The sequence below is a fragment of the Stegostoma tigrinum genome, chromosome 22, assembly GCF_030684315.1.
Source record: "Stegostoma tigrinum isolate sSteTig4 chromosome 22, sSteTig4.hap1, whole genome shotgun sequence".
Classification (NCBI taxonomy): Eukaryota; Metazoa; Chordata; class Chondrichthyes; order Orectolobiformes; family Stegostomatidae; genus Stegostoma; species Stegostoma tigrinum.
The window spans coordinates 22,030,428-22,047,538 of NC_081375.1; the positions used below are offsets into that span (position 1 = coordinate 22,030,428).

The following is a 17,111-nucleotide window of genomic DNA, read 5'->3' on the forward strand; positions in this document are numbered from 1 at the left end:
CTTAACAGTGTGTACTAACAGCATTGGTATCAATTAATACATTTTATATACATCGATGCAATTCATTACACCAATTCTTGCTTCCTCAAACAAAGAGTGCTTTGTAACATAGGAAACGAGATCATGAGCAGGCCATATGACTTCAAGAACTGACTCCTCCATTCACCCAGAAAATTACAATGTCAGTCCCATTTTCTCCACATTATCCCCAGCTATCCCTTGATATTTTTATCATTCTCTGTCTTGAATATATTCAACAACCGAGCTTCATGGTAACCTTAGCCAGTATGGTAATTCAGCTCACACTGTCAGCATCACAGTGCTTTGCAAACCAATTGTTCAGCCAACTGAGCTAAGCTGACCCCCTCAAAGGAACACAAGCTTGATGGAAACCATGTACGATTTCTTAAAAGCCAGCTAGTCCACTGCTTAATTTCTGAAGGGTTGAGACCAGAAACGCCAGCTTTTCTGCTCCTCTGATGCTGCATAGCCCTACACCTTGTTACCTCTAGTCTACTGCCATACCTTTTTAACATAGTTTCCTAAGCAATCACAGTCTATTCGAACATTATATCTTTGTAATTTGCTTTTTTTTTAAGATTTAAAATTCTAGTTTGAGTGAACTAAATCACTTTCAAACTCAAGATTCAATCATATTCTGTTTACTTAGAAGTTCCTTTACAACAAAATTTTAATTAGCTTTTTATCGTTTCACTATATTAGATTAAAGTGGTGCATTTTCTAATTGAATCTTCAATGTACTACTCTAGGAAATTATGTATATATTCCAGGAATTTATGAATCACATCAAGTGTTGTGTTTACCTAGTCTATATGTGGATTGAAGTCCCCCATAATTACTGTATTGCCCTTGTTACATGCACTTCACATTTCCTCACTTACACTTGCTCCATATCAGCTTTCAACCAGTTTTTCAATGAGTGGGACATGTCACTTATCAGTTTTCTAAACTCCAGTGGAAACAAGCCAGTCTATTCAATCAATCCATAAAAGATACACATGCTCATTCCAGCTAATAATCTGGTAAACCTCCTTTGAACCTTTACCAATCTATTTACATTCTTCCATAAGTAGGATGACCAAAATCATACACAGTATAAGAGTTGTGGTCTCACTAATGTTCTGGATAACTGAAACATAACATCCTTGTGTTCCATTCCTCTTGTAATAAAATGATAGCAATTGCATTAGCCCTCTTGATAATGTACTGCACCTGGATACTACCTTTCTGTGAGTCATACACCAGAAAATCTAAATTTCTCTGTGCTCCTTTTTCAGTAATGCTCAGCTGTTTAAAAAAATCTGTTAAACAACTTCCCATTTTCCCATATTACAATCCATCAGCCAGATTTTTACCCACTCAAACTCGCTCTTAAACTTCCTTATGTCTCCTTTACATACTGTCCTACCCATCTTGGTGTTATCTTTGAATTTAGTTACCTCATCATTGCGCTCTTCATCTAAGTCATTGATGTAAATGCCAAAATGTTGAGGCCCCTGGACTCCAATAATCACACATCTGCCAATAAATGAGAAATTTGTGCATATTTTGTTTTCTGCCAGCCAATCTTCTGTTCGTGTTAATGTCTGACCCCCACACTGAGCTTTTCGTTTTCTGCAATAAGATTTAATGTGACACTTCAAGGGTTTTCTGGAAATCTAAGTAAAACACATTTACTTTTTATCCATAGTACATTATTCCGTCAATGAACTGTAATAAATTGGTTAAACACAATTTCACATTGACAATACCATGCTGACTCTTCTCAATTACCTTCAGTTTTTCTAAGGATACTATAATCTTTTCAATGATTGAGGTGTATCATGAAGAACTTGTGGAATCAAACTAACTGGCTAAGAGTTTCTTGTTTTCTGACTTACTGCTTTCTTGAATACTTGTTACTTTCCAGATTGATAAAACCTTTCCTGAACCTAGGAAATTTTGGAATATTAACACTAATTCATTTACTATCTATTTGATAGTAACTTTTTTCAAGGCCACAGTATGAAGTCTATCCGACCTGGTCAGCTACAGCAATTTGCTTACAACCACCTCCCTCAATTATAATTTTGCTACATTCAACTATACCTTCCATTTCCTGATTCACAACTATTACTGAAATTATTTCATATTCTTTACAGCAAAGAAAGAATCTAGTAACTTCATCTGCCATTTCCTTATCATCTACTAGAGGGCCAACACAATTTACTCAGTCTTTTCCTTTTCAAATATATTTTAAAATATGGTAGAAACTCCTACTGTTTTTTGCATTTATTGATTTCTTCCTCCTGATTAACATTTTAGTCATTCTCTGCTATTCTTTATATTATGATTAATCATCTCATTTATTACTCAACTTTGCAGTTATATGCTTTTCCTGACTTTAGTTCACCTCAGAGGGTTTTTCTGAAAATACCTCCTTAAATGTTAAAGTAGGGAGACCAGAACTGAACACTGTATTCTAAAAATAGCCTAACCAGTGTCCTATACAGCCACATGACATCCCAACTTCTATACTCGATGCACTGACCAACGAAGACGAGCATGCCACACATTTTCTTCACCACCTGTCTATCTGTAACTTCTCCTTCAAGGATATATGCACCTGCACCCCTCGGTCTCTTTGTTCGACAACACTTCCCAGAGCCCTACCATTAAACACAAAAATCCTGCCCTGATACACCTTCCTAAAATGCAACATCTTACATTTGACTACATTGAACTCCATCTGCCATTTCTTGGCCCATTGGGGTTCTAGCCAAACAAAGCCAAAGAGATTATTCAAAATTGAAAAAGTTTAAGCTCTGGGTGTGACTACTCAAAGACACCATAAAACTCTTAAGCCTAAGAATTGAAAACAGTAAGACAAACCTATAGGTATGATACAGAAGGAATTCTCTCTAGTGTCTGGGTACTTTAAAGGGATGCTGTTGGGACATAAGGGATGTTTGATGTTTACTGTTTCACAATCTTTAAAATTATATCCTCCTTTCTTTTGCATAAGCTTTATTAAAACCAGATCTACAACCTTGAGTGGTTATATTTGTGAAAGACCACTTGACAGATTTTTAAGAAAATTTATCAAGTTGAGAAGATTTGTAGCTCAAGTTGAGGTTCTGGATGTGAATTTGCTCGCTGAGCTGGAAGGTTCATTTTCAGACGTTTCATCACCATTCTAGGTAACATCAGTGAGCCTCCGGTGAAGCGCTGGTGTTATGTCCCGCTTTCTATTTATCCGTTTAGGTTTCCTTGGGTTGGTGATATCATTTCCTGTTTTTTCCTCAGAGGGTGGTAGATGGGCTCCAAATCAATGTGTTTGTTGATGGAGTTTTGGTTGGAATGCCATGCTTCTAGGAATTCTCATGTGTCTCTGTTTGGCTTGTCCTAGGATGGATGTGTTGTCCCAATCAAAGTGGTGTCCTTCCTCATCTGTATATAAGGATACTAATGATAGTGGATCATGTCTTTTTGTGGCTAGTTGATGTTAGTGTATCCTGGTGGCTAGCTTTCTGCCTATCACTATCACTAGTATCCTTACAAACAGATGAAGAAGGACACCACTTTGATTGGCTTGTCCTAGGATGGATGTGTTGTCCCAAAGAGACACGCACGAGAATTCCTAGAAGCATGGCATTCCAACCGGAACTCCATCAACAAACACATTGATTTGGAGCCCATCTACCATGCTCTGAGAAAAGAACAGGAAATGACATCACCAAGGAAACCTAAACAGATAAATAGAAAGCAGGACATAACACCAGCGCTTCACCGGAGGCTCACTGAGGACGTTACCTAGAATGGTGACAAACATCTGAAAATGAACCTTCCAGCTCAGCGAGCAAACTCACATCCAAAATTTATCAAATCAGATTTTTGTCAAAGACCTGAACTGACCAGTAATAACATCTGCTGGAATCATAACTACTGAATAAATTCAACCTATACTGTATAACTGTTCCTAATTTACCAGTGCCAGATTTAGAAATTCAACGTAATGTGGTTACATTTTTAAATGATGCCCTGCCAGATAACATCTCAAATTAGTTTATAAATTCATTCACTAAATATGTGCATCATTGCCATCAATAACTGTCCAGCCTTACTGCCTTTGATAAAGTGGTGCTAAGCCACTTCAACCATTGCAGTCACTGTGAAAATTCTCAGTGCTGATAGGTATCAAGTTTCTGAACGTTAATATGGAAACAAGGAAGGAATGGAAATATAGAATGTAGAATTTGATGGGAAGTTAGCTGAGAAAATGGAAGATTGGTCAGTGTTCCAAAATGTCTGTGACCCGTCTTTCTATATAGTGGATGCGCTATATTGCGGCTTTTGGGAGGTCAAGTAAAATGTTGGTACATTACTGAATTATAGATGATAAAACATCACAGTTATGTTTGAATTGATGGAGTGAGTGAACATTTAAGGTGATGGATGAGGTGCCAATCAAGCAGACTGCTTCACCCAGGATGGTATCAAGCCGAGTGTTGTAGAATATTCCATCACACTCTTACTTGCACCTTGTGGAAAGTTAAAAGGCTTGAGAGTCAGGCATTGAGTCACCTGTGAAAAAGCTCTTGCCTGTGAGCCACTTGAAGCAACTTGTCACCAATACAATCAAGTTTATGATCAATGATCGTGCCAAAATATTAATGCAGGGAATTTAACGATGGCAAAGCTGTTGGGTGTCAAGTGGTACTCTGGGTGTATGAGAAGTTAACTAAGGGCCTTAACTCCTAATTATTGTGACATCTACAAAAATTTTCAATTCATGTCAAAGGAAAAGTTGTCAGAATTAGAATTGATGGTCTTGGTTCGAATGCAACATTGTTTCCACCGGAAACAATGATCAACCAATACATGAAGGATCCCCCACCTTCTCCATGTTGACATATGCAACCAATGTAACCTACCGAGATTTATGCAGTGAAATGCATCCAACATTCATCCATACAAAGTTACAAAAGACAATTAGAAGTTGTAAATGTGTTTAATAAACGTCAGTAAATTTATACAAGGCATTATTAGCTGCAAAGACAAATGTTCTGCATTTATGTACAGAGCAATATACAAAAACAGTATAATAGGAACAGCATCACTATTAGTAACTAAAGCATTAAACCAAACAAGAAGTTACTTTCAGCTTTCCAATCTGAATAATTTACTGCCATTTCTGAACAAAAGGAAATATACAACAAAGTAAAGACAAATTATGTAAAGGATTCAGTCCATTTCCCCAAATTCATGAAGATACATTAAAAAACCCACAATTTTCCTACACAATTATACTATTTTTAAATGAGCAGTTAAAAACGATACTTTTAGCTAAAGCACTATTTAACCAGTTTTGCTGCTTTGAAACCATGACTGTTGAATTAATTTGTGCTGAGAGCTGATTTTCTGCAAATTCAATGCTGTTGTTCAAAATATTTTCAAGTAATGCCACTGAAATTAAGGGATAGACAAGGATTTAACTAGGTTAATGCAGTACATTGTACATGGCTGTTAAAAAATGTGCATGCTTTTAAAAATTTAAATTTTAATTTAAAATTTATTTTAAATTTTATATACAAGCAGTATGACCATGTTGGCACACATCAAAATATACAGAAAGCCCATGAATTATTCTTGCAGTATCTGTCAAGATGCACCATGGCGGATAGAATATTGCATCAAGTGAAAAATACAGCATAAATCACTTGATCTTAGATAAATGTATCATACCTAAATCAAACTAACTTGTACCAAATTTTAATTGAATACTGCATTAGTGATGTAGCAGAGATACTAATGGATGACAATAAGAATTAGAAATAAAGAATACAAATATTTTCATAATTGAGGAAAACTGCCAAATATGGGAATGAAGAACACAAAATGTTCTTTTAAAAGGGCTAAAATAAAAAAAATTCAGTTGAAACTTTGATTCTTCATCATTCCTGTCAATGTAAATGTTTATTTTTATACCTGGCTATTTTAAATGTTGTTATCTCCAAGTAAAATATTTAAAATCAAGTAGTTTTTGGGACAACATAAAGGGGCTCTTCACTTTGCTTGCATATTGCCAAATCCAAACAATCTAAGACTAGAGGAGCTTCCCTTTTCACGTACTAAACAAAGGCACCTTCTGATGTAGCACCAAATCAGATATTAGACGTCCTAGATTTCATTCCCATTTTGTGTCAATGTACTTGATCTTAGCTGGGGAACATAAGTGCGTTAAAAGAAAGGAAAAATAAAATTTCCACAAAATTTACAATTGATGAATATGTAACTGTAGGTGAAAACTGCATATCAGGTAATGACAGGAATGGGGCTTTTAGATGTGTTGTGTGGTCATGGTTAATGAACCTATTCAAATTAACAGATGAAAACGGCTAGTAAGCAAAAAATGAGGCATCCAGCACTTAGAAGATCTAAACAAAATATGACAACTCTGGAAACTTGAAATAAAGACACAAATACTCAAAACACCGAGTCGGGTAGCAAATTCAGACAGCACAGTGGAAGTTCAGCTTGATGACAACTTCTCAGAAGTTTCAAACAGAAGATCACTGACCTTAAAATATTAACTGTTCCTATTTTTCAAACATGCTGTTTGACCTGCTGGGTATTTCCAGTATCTTAATTTAGAAGAAACATAACCAGCTTGTGTCTATAGAGGAGTTGGAGTTGGTGATTAGAAAAGCAAAGTCAGAAGGTAAACACCAAGCACTATGTATCATGAATTTTTTTGCAGTTTTTTTAATCTTTTAAATTCTTCTCACCAAGCTCACTGCAGAAAAAAAGACGAGAATGTTAATGAAATAGGTTAAGATTTCCCTGACCATTCCATTACCTATTGTATGAATTTTACAAACAAAGTGATCACACATCTGCAAAAGTTGTCTAGTTTGGCCATGATGCATCCACAGAATAGACTGCAAGACATTTATGCCTACACAAAAAGAATGATTAAGGCATGGTGCTGGAGGGCTACTGGCATCTGCGAAATAGTACCTCAGCAAAAGTCAAAACTCTCAGGAGAGAAATATCTGAAAGAAGTGAAAAAATCCTACAGATGAACAGAATCCCAACCCACTGAACTGAAGAAAACAAGTCAAAAGTTGAACAGTGCCCAAGTTTCAGTAACTTCATAGCTCCAATTTATACATTAATTTGCAAACCAACATTTACAAGCATTTTCATGTGCTGCCACTTGTAGATCGGAATTACACTCCAGAGAAAGATTACAATGTATGAACTCATACAATAATTGATTTGTTATATCAGGGTATGGTAAACAGATACTTTTATAGCTCAATATTCTGTTGTACTTCATATACTCTAGGAGGGGAAAATTATTTTTGTGACAAGTACTTTTAGATACACCTGCTTTTATAATGCACAAAGGATTCTGCATGCAGAGTTAGCAACTGATATCATTCTCTGTTCAGGTGTTGTAATTTATGAAATAAAACTTCTGAGTCATCATTTCATTTTGTCCTTGACAAGGTGCAACGTTTCTATGTTAATATTTGTATTAATAAAGCCCAACTGACCCAATACAGCATCTCTATGATGAAGTAAAATATAATTTATAGCCCTTGACAAAAGTAACTTGAAAATAGAATTGTAATTTAACAATATTACAGTAGTCAGATACCACAATGTGTTCATTGTTTCATTCAATAAATTTTCACTGATAGAACCTGGGCTGTAGAAATACTAAAGATGTTATTATTAACCCACAGTATTTCTGAGGCATTTCATTACTGGCTGGTAAATATCAGTTTGTGTATACGCAACTTCCCAACAGCTCCATTTGCTATTGCTATCTTATTAAAATGGAAACATTACTCTGCAATACTTTGGAATATATTGGCATTGCATCACAAATGATAGAAAATAAAAAGTTCAATTTTAAACAATGCAAAAAGAAAAAGGCATTACGTTATACAGCAAGCAACTGTTCTTGTTAGTTGAACCCAGTCATGGTGTATAGGACAAAAACAAAATACTGCAGACGCTGGCAATCAGAAATAAAAGACGACGCTGGAAATAGTTGGCAGTTGTACAGAACTTAAGGGCACTGACCTGCAACATTAACTGTTTCTTGCTCCACAGATCATATCTGGCCTGCCAAATTTTTCCAGTATTTTGTTTTTATTTCTAGAAAACAGTATCAACCTTCTGATAATAATTCTAATCATAATTAGATTTTGTTTAAGATTGCTGTGGTTTATACATTGTAACATATTGGTATATTAAGATGAAAAAATAGTTTTCTAACCTCTTTCAACTTAAGTTTAGGAAAAGTGCATTTCATTAAACACTGCATGCAAACAACAGGGAGCCATACAAATAAGCCAAATAACAGAATACTCCCTGAAGTTCTTTTGAATTGTATAAAATGACAGTGAAACTAGTCCACATGGAAATGTGGATATTAGGTTCAACAGTCTAGAAAAGTCTAAATTTGGCAAAAAAATTAATGACATTCACTTGTTGACCATCAGTACCTGCACAGAACCAGAAGAGGTCTCCAAACAAGAAACAGAAATCAAATGGAAAAGCATTAGCATAAAGAAAACATTACTAAAATACGAAAGAAAAAGACACCAGGTAAGGATGACAGATGAGAGGAGCAAAGAACAGAAACAGAATCTAGATAGCAAAGGGAAAGAAAATAAACATTTTGAGAAGATTTGTAGCTCAGGTTGAGGTTCTAGATGTGAGTTTGCTCGCTGAGCTGGAAAGTTAGTTTTCAGACGTTTTGTCACCATTCTAGGTAACATCATCAGTGAGCCTCCGACGAAGTGCTGGTGTTATGTCCCGCTTTCTATTTATCTGTTTAGGATAAGGTTTAGATAGATAGAAAGCGGGACATAACACCAGCGCTTCGTCACACCAGCGCTTCGTCAGAGGCTCACTGATGATGTCACCTAGAATGGTGACAAAACGTCTGAAAACTAACCTTCCAGCTCAGCGAGCAAACTCACATCCAAAATAAACATACCAGAGTATAATGAAACTGAGAAAAAAAGCATATCAGCAGACTACAGAGTAATGGTCTCACCAGATGCGTGATGGCAAGGTACATGAAAGGCAAAGATGGTAAAATATTATTTGAGGGATGTATAGCAAGAAGAGGGGTCAGGATATACAAATGAATTTATGATGAAGCAATTTAAGAGGGTATAGAGACAAATTAAGTACCAAACATTATGACATCGGAGGAAAAGAATATTTTGAAATTTTTAAGTACCAGAAAAGTTGCATTAGGTGAATTAATAAAAGAACTCGTAAAAGCCCTTGGAGAAACAGAAACGTGTTTACAGAACATTTTTGATCAAACATATGCCAAAAGATACATTCCAAGTGACTTGAGACCATCATTAAGTTACCCAATAAAACTAAAGTCATCTTGTAAGTCATATAAGAAAGTAGTAATAACAATTCAAAGGCAACCTGTAGAAAAGTTTGAAATATCCAAAGGGCTCAAAAGGATTGCTGTGACCAGAGGGGACTATGAAGTGTTTAAATGTACAGCTAAATACTCTTAACTTTCAAACAACTGCGACACAGTTTCATAAGAATGTGGAACTAAACATCTATTCTGCAAAGTGAGGATGCAGCAATGAATTCAGTGGTTTCACTGATGAAAATGGTGGACTTGTGCGAAAAACAATAGACAATAAAAGATGCAAATTGGTATGCAAGCAGTGACTAGCCTTAATCTTCAATTTCTGGCAGGCTGCTTCCTGAACAAACAAGCAGAATATGTTGGATGTGAAACTCAAAATTCCACCAGGAAGATTTTCCACTTCTGCATTAAATTAAATGTCATTAGTTGAAGCACTTGTAGGTTTGCAGAGAGAAAAGGCGGGGGAAGAAGTTTGAGTGTCTTGATTCCATTCAATATATTAAGCAATTACTAACTGGCACCAGTTTCTGCTTTGATATTGGCTTTACCAGAACAACTTATTTGTAATTTGGATCACATTACAAAAATGAAGGAGCTCAGAGCTTTTTTGTCTAAAACTGAACTGCCACCCAAATGATTTGTGCAGAGTTGAAGGAATCTTTTGCTGTTCTCACATGGTTTAGCACAACAGCATGATGCAGCAATGCAATGAGATGAACTGCACATGATACAAAACTAGACCTTAGGAGATAAAACTTTCACAAACTTACGACAAGCTCATCTTCAAATGTCTTGAATCAGTAAAAAAATCAGAAAAAAGTTTAAAATAAACATTAAGTACCTTGCTATACAATGTCTCTCAGAATGAACAAAATGATACTTGCTTACTGAGGACAGCAAATATTTTAGCACTTAATTTATTATTGCTGGCCTCAATAATGGACAGTACCAGCACGAGAAGTTGTTTTTCTGTAGAGTTAGCAGTTCTGAGCAGGCAATCTTAACGAAAGATGCAACAACTGAACGTGGTACCCTACAGAAAGTAGGGAAACACAATGATAAATACAGCTGGGTTGGATCCCAACCCTTCAGTACCCCAACATAAACTTGGAACACTGGTGTAAGCGTATGCAAGGACGTGAGAAGAGTATCCAGCTCAGGTGTAATGGCACTGCACTGTGTATTTTGTTCCAGGTACACAAACAAAAAGTGGTCACTGCGAGTAAATCAGAGAAAATGATCCAATAAAAGCCTTCAAAAGGCGAAATAATAAGGAAAGTAGATTATGACAGATCATGTGTAACACTAGATTCTTCAAAAAAGCTACAGCAAATTCATTATTTTAATACTTGTTATCTGTTCAACTTAAGGGTTATGTGTGGTTATTTTGTAATGTCTCAAGATCAGAGACAGATGAAACATTACTGTCTCCTTCTACATATCTGTAATAATTAGTGGATAATTAAGGCTCTTGTAATCTTGTCAGCCAGGTTGAAGTCCAATCTGACGGATGTCAACCAAACAGTTTGACTAAAAATAATCTGAAATTGCTGCACAGTAGGCACAATAAATTATAGCATGATATCATAAAATGCAGTTTGATAACCTCTTAGACTGTACAGTACAGTTACTCTAGTTTCAAACGCCTAAGACTTCACAGTACATTGTATTAAGGGCTACAGACCGTGCCACAACAAAATACTTCAAAATAGGAAGTACAAAGATTTTCTCTAAGATCATCGTTCTAAAACTATTCTCTTCACTGTAGACAGTCTTTTGGGGCACTAATTAGAATATATTGCATTTTTAATGAACAAAATAAAATTATGTAAATATTGAGTTACCTCTAACTTGATCAAGGCATGGAAACAGTTGCAAAGTTCAACAAGACCAAGAATGAACTGTCTTTAGTTTGTGAATTAACTTTTTGTTAAGACAACGTAATTCCAAAATGATTTCTTCCCACCACCCTGCCCCACTAAAAAATGGAGCATTTAAGGAAGTTAATTTAAGCTCTGATGCCCACTAGCTCCAAATTCTGATACAAAAGCAAACCTACTGCCCATGTTGGAGTTCGGAATTAAAAATAAAAAACATTCTGGAAATACAGAGCAGTTACTGTGGTGAGATGAGTCGTTAAATATTTTGGGTTGATGACTTTTCATCAGAAAGGCTATCAATTTAAAATGTTGACTGCAGATGCGTGGAGTTCCTTGAATTTCCTGTTTTAGCTTCATATTTTAATTTCCGTTTCAACTCAGTTATGGCTATTTTAACAAAGACACAATCTAGGTAGAACTGACTGCATAGATCTGTACCTGCCACAGTGACATGAATCAAATATTATGTATTGTAAAGTCTGTAAAGATACCAATATTAAAGATAGCATAAAGAACATTTTAACACAATTTGTAAATTTATAAAATTCAGGTCTTTTAGTAATTCATTGCTACACAAATATGGCAATTATTAATACTAACTTGTAAAAAGTATTCCAAAAAAGAGAACTTTTGCACTTTGCAATGTATGATAAATTTAATAAGGCTTCTGTTAGAAATTACCAACCAACAGAAGAGAGGTTTGCAGATAAATTAGTGAATTCTAAACCCTGAATTCAAATGGGACAAATTATAGAAGTTCACTGTTTAAAAAGTAAGTTAATCCATGATCTATACTGCCAGTGAATGTATTTTGACGTTACAAGTGTTGATTTATAAAGTGAAAACCAATGTTTTATATCTCATTTTCAAAAAAATTCATAGATTGCATTACAAATTCAGGGATCACATCATTAATATTTTAAAACAAACAGCAGGATTATTTCAGCCATAGAGTACTATCAAATGCTTCAATACCAAGAAAAATTCTTCAGCTATAAACTGTATTATAAAAAAGAGCTCCCAGGTTCATTTTTAAAATAGCCCTCATTCCTCAATATTATTTTAAGGGTGCTCGTACGGAGGTGTGATCCACAAGCTACACCAAGCTTTGTAAATCATGCTTTGCTGACATCTAGCTGAAGCCAATACCTTTCATTAAGTGGCCAATGAATACAAATAATATTTAGTAACTTTACAGTCATACTATATAATATTTCAGAATATTGGTTTACTACTATAGGTTAGGATCTGTCAGGTGATAAGGTATTGTACCTGTGCCATTCATTCAAGAGTCTTTTACACTAGGCCCAGACTCCGAACAATTGAAGCCATTCTGTAAAATGTGGTATTTCCGTACAATTTTGATAAAATATTATGTAAACATTGCAAATGTTACATAAATACCAAACAAGTTTTGTAAAACCTCCATTTGGGGGTGGTTTCACATACTAAATCCAATATTAACAACCCAACTTGGGCAAACTGTGATAGCTTCACATTTCAATAGGTTACATATGTACCACACTTTGACTAAGTCACCTATCAATAGTAGACCAAATAGCAAAATTTTAAACATTTTTGAAAAGTCATGAAAACCATTTGGAAGTGACAACATATTTCATTCCCAAATGGACTCATGAACAAAATGTCATTAATCCATGTCTGTAACAAAAACATTTCTTTTTGGAATAAATAATTACTTTTGCTTTGTAACAGCCCTTTTTGTTTGGGGGTCCGGGAGAAAGAGGGAGAGAGCAGATATTAACAAGACAATTTCAACATTCAACACCACAGCTTTGTACTATCTGGCAATGCTTCATGTATCTTCATTTTTGAAGAAACAAAATCGTAAACCTTGTCAGGTTGCCTAAGAATACACTTGATTAGAATACCCTCAGGAAAACTCAACTGGAACAAAGGAATTGAAAGGTCAAGTCTGAAAAATAAATTTGGCATTTTTCAGTTGAGCAGTTTACAGCAGCTGCCTTAAGTTTTTGAAGGAACTGTAACCTTAATTCACTCTGGTGTAAGCTGCTGTCAGTGCCAGATACTAAAAGTGACAAAGTAACTGATGTCACTGGAGCATCAGCTGCTTAAGGTTATCGTGGAGGATAGTGTCCTTGACATCACGGAAGACAAGACGAATGTTTTCCGTATTAATGGCGGTGGTGAAGTGATGGTAGAGTGGTTTGTGCTGCTGGTCTCGACGTTTGTCACGAAAGCACTGCACCAAAAACTGTTGGACATCAGAGAGCTCATGGGGGTTTCCCTCATATTGAGGGAAGTAGTCCTTGATGCTAACAGTTTTGACCTTCTCCTCCAACAAGTCCGTCTTGTTAAGGAAAAGAATTATGGAGACGTTGCTAAAGACCCTGTTGTTTACTATTGTTTCGAAGATGTTTAAGGACTCACTCAGGCGATTTGTCTGCCGGTCCTCCATAAGCACCTGGTCAAACTCACTTGAAGACACCAGGAACAGAATGGATGTCACCCCATCAAAGCATTCAAACCAGCGCCTTCGTTCTGACCTTTGTCCTCCCACATCTACCATCTTGAAGGGCACATTTTTAATTTCAAAGTCGTATTCATGTATTCCCTTTGTCGGTCTTCGTGCTAGTAGAATGTCCTGTTGTGTTGGAAGATATTCCTAAAGAAGAAATCAGGGCTGATTAATACTGAGTCTACATGATTCGGTTCTAAACAGAAAATAACATCAATGCACTGAATACCTGAAGATAACACATTAAAATTCCAATTTACATCTTAAAATGCATTCCTCAAGTTATCACTTTATGGAATACCATTGTTCCAATTTTGTAAACGTAGCTCAAAAATATCACGAAACAGATAATATTCTCGGAAAACTAGGAATTTTCAGGCTTCTCAACACTTCAGCTCCTGTACTATGTTTTGTTAAAAAGCAGCCACACTAGTTTTTTTCCTAAAGGACTGGTTGTAACAGTGGAGCATTTCTGTACAAAAAACAGTCAACCTATGGCTGGCCATGCCATCTTTCTGATTAAAGTTTGCTCAACAAACCTAATAGTCTGGGAAAGCTGATAGCAAGGTGAAGTAGTTCATCAATACATTCTTGCACTCTGGGAGGAGTAGTACACTGGCAACAGCCCCAAAGAATCAAACCTAACAGTTCACTACAGTTACTTCAAAAGTGGTTGATGGATTGTGTGTTGTTCTGAGGGAGCAGGATGCAAGAGATAAAATATTTGTATTACTTTTATGTGGATTCAGGTTTTAAAAATTCATGCAAGAATTTCCAAGTTTAGTAGGCCATTTACTTGTTTTATTTGAATGTGTACTATGTATAAAATTTCATAATTTCTTGCAATATTTAAGAGAATCTGCGAATTTGAGGACAAAGACGTCTTAATCAAAGGACTTCCAATTTATTTAAAAATGGCCAATGTAATAACAAAAAAGGATATGTTAGTAACAACTCTCAACAACCAAAAGTAATCTTATCTGTGGTTTGGCAGGCTCTTCACCAACCCACAACGAAACACTGCCAGACGCTTTTATCCTGATGTTTCAGTTTCAGATTTGGGGAAATCAGTAATGGAATTTTTACACCACCTACTTTCTGCTACCAATTTCACAATCAAAACCGATTTATGACAGACCTACAAAATCTGATGGCAGAACAGGCCTTATTAGGATAAGCAGCAGATTAGTGGTATCCAGAATTAAAATCTAAACTGCGGCCAATAAATACAAGTGCTTTCTATCTGCAAGTTAAAAAGCAGCTGACTGCAAATAAAGGAGGATTGAACCATCTCTCCAAAACATCCGATGGCATTTCCATTGTTGAATCCCCATTCTCAACATCTTCCAGGTTACCAGTGATCGGGAATTGAATTGGTCCAGCCATATAAATATTTGGGTACAAGTATTTCAGACTTCCATTTAGTCTCTCGAAGTCAAAGACTGGGAACTCTGCAGCAAATAACTTGCATGCCTCCCCTAAACTTTGTCCACCTTCCACAAGGAGCTAATCAAGAGTGTGATGGAATACTCTCCACTTACTTGGATGGGTACAGATCCAAAGACAATTAAGAAGCTCAACACTTCCAGGCAAAGCAACCCACTCCATTGGCACCCCCTTCCAGCAGCTTCAACTTTCACTCTTTATACCACCAGCACAGTGGCAGCAGTCTAAACTATGTACAAAATTCATCACAGCAATTCGCCAAGGTGCATCCAACAGCACCCTTCAAAACCCACCATCTTAATGACAACAGCATCTGATGCTAGAGGGCATCACTATTTAGGAGTTCCAACCTAAGACACATACCATTTAATTGGAACTTTAAATCATTGTTCTGTCACTGCTGTTGGGTACAAATCTAGAAATTATGAATGCTGGGGCCCTCACTTTTAACAATTTACATAAAAAATAAAAAGGGGTGCTAGGAAACTTGGAAAATTGAAGCTGGTGGGAGCCAGTCAAACGATAGGAATGAAAATAAGTTCTGAAGCGGGCACAAGGAGGGTGCAAAGGTATATGGTCCAGTTAAGTGAGTAGACCTAGCATACAGAGTATAATGTGGGGACATGTGAAATTCTCCATTTTTATTCTGGCTGTTAAAACAAACTGTCGGTGAGAGATCAGTCATGTGGTAGACGAAGTGCGATTGCAAAGCTCTGAAATGCAGGGGATAGACTAACCGAATCATAAATGTTAATATGTACATACAGCAAATAAGGACAGCTAATACCATATTTTCATTTATTGCAAGGGAAATTCAACACGAAAGGTTAGCTTCAATTTTAAGGGCATTGGCAAGACCACAACCGGAGCACTGTGTACAGTATTAGTCAACATATTTAAGAAAGGACATAAATGTGTTTAGCCCAGTTCAGATAAGATACATCTGTGTCTGCGTGTGCATTGGGTGGCAGGGCTTTATGGGGAAATTCTAATGGGGACTGGCTAGGCTCTCATTCTCCCCAGTTCAGAAGAGCTCGAGGCAACTTGATTGAAACCTCCGATCTTGAGGGCTATAGGATAGACGTGAAAATGTTTGTCTCATGGGAGAATCTAGACCTAGAGTCATAGTTTAAAAATAAGGGACTGCCCATTTAAGACTGACAAAGGGAATTTATTCCTCTGACAGAGAGTCATTAGTCTTTGGAACGCTCTTCCAGAAAAGGCAGAACCTTCAAATATTTTTTTTGAGGTAGAGCTAGATCGATATGCAGGAAATGTGGAGGAATCAGATCAGCCATAACCTTACTGAATGGTGAAGCAGATTTCAGGAGCCAAGTGCTCCACTTTGATCTAATTTATATTTATGTCTGCAGTGCTTCCAAACTCAGTTCCCAGTCCATCCCAGCCAGCTGTGCCCTCATTCCTTTGTAACTCCCTTTATTTAAGTTTAGCACAGTTAACTCTAACCCTGGTTTTTGCAACTTTTGAGTTGAGTTCTCTTTTCACTGCATTATTTACGAGTGAAAATGGGGTGGGGAAACTGTGCAGTCAGCACAGGTTTTGCTTCTGAACCCATTTCACTGGACTGGGCAAGATTGAGGAGATTTAGAGGACTCTGCTTGGCTGAAGTTATAGTTACGAAGAGAGATGGGATAGACTGCAACTGTTTTCCATAGAGTCCAGACTCTATGGGCTGAAGAGACTTTTACTATGCTGTAATGGCTATGGCTCTACGAAAGATGCTATCTGTTTAAACAATGTGCTTAACCTTAGTACAAGAGGCAGTAATTTTGATGTCCAGGATTAATCAATTACATAAGAAAAATGTGGATTAACAAACAAGGCATTAAGGGCATTA

General features: G+C 36.4%; 1 protein-coding gene across 1 annotated transcript in view; it reads right to left on the bottom strand.

Annotated features, from left to right (window-relative positions):
- Positions 1-8,932: 8,932 nt before the first annotated feature.
- Positions 8,933-17,111, bottom strand: part of gna13a (guanine nucleotide binding protein (G protein), alpha 13a) — a 45,743-nt gene continuing 37,564 nt past the window's right edge. The window contains exon 3 of the mRNA XM_048555194.2: positions 8,933-13,954. Coding sequence (XP_048411151.1) covers positions 13,382-13,954 — 573 coding nt within the window. The 3' untranslated portion in view covers positions 8,933-13,381. The remainder of the gene's footprint in view (positions 13,955-17,111) is intronic.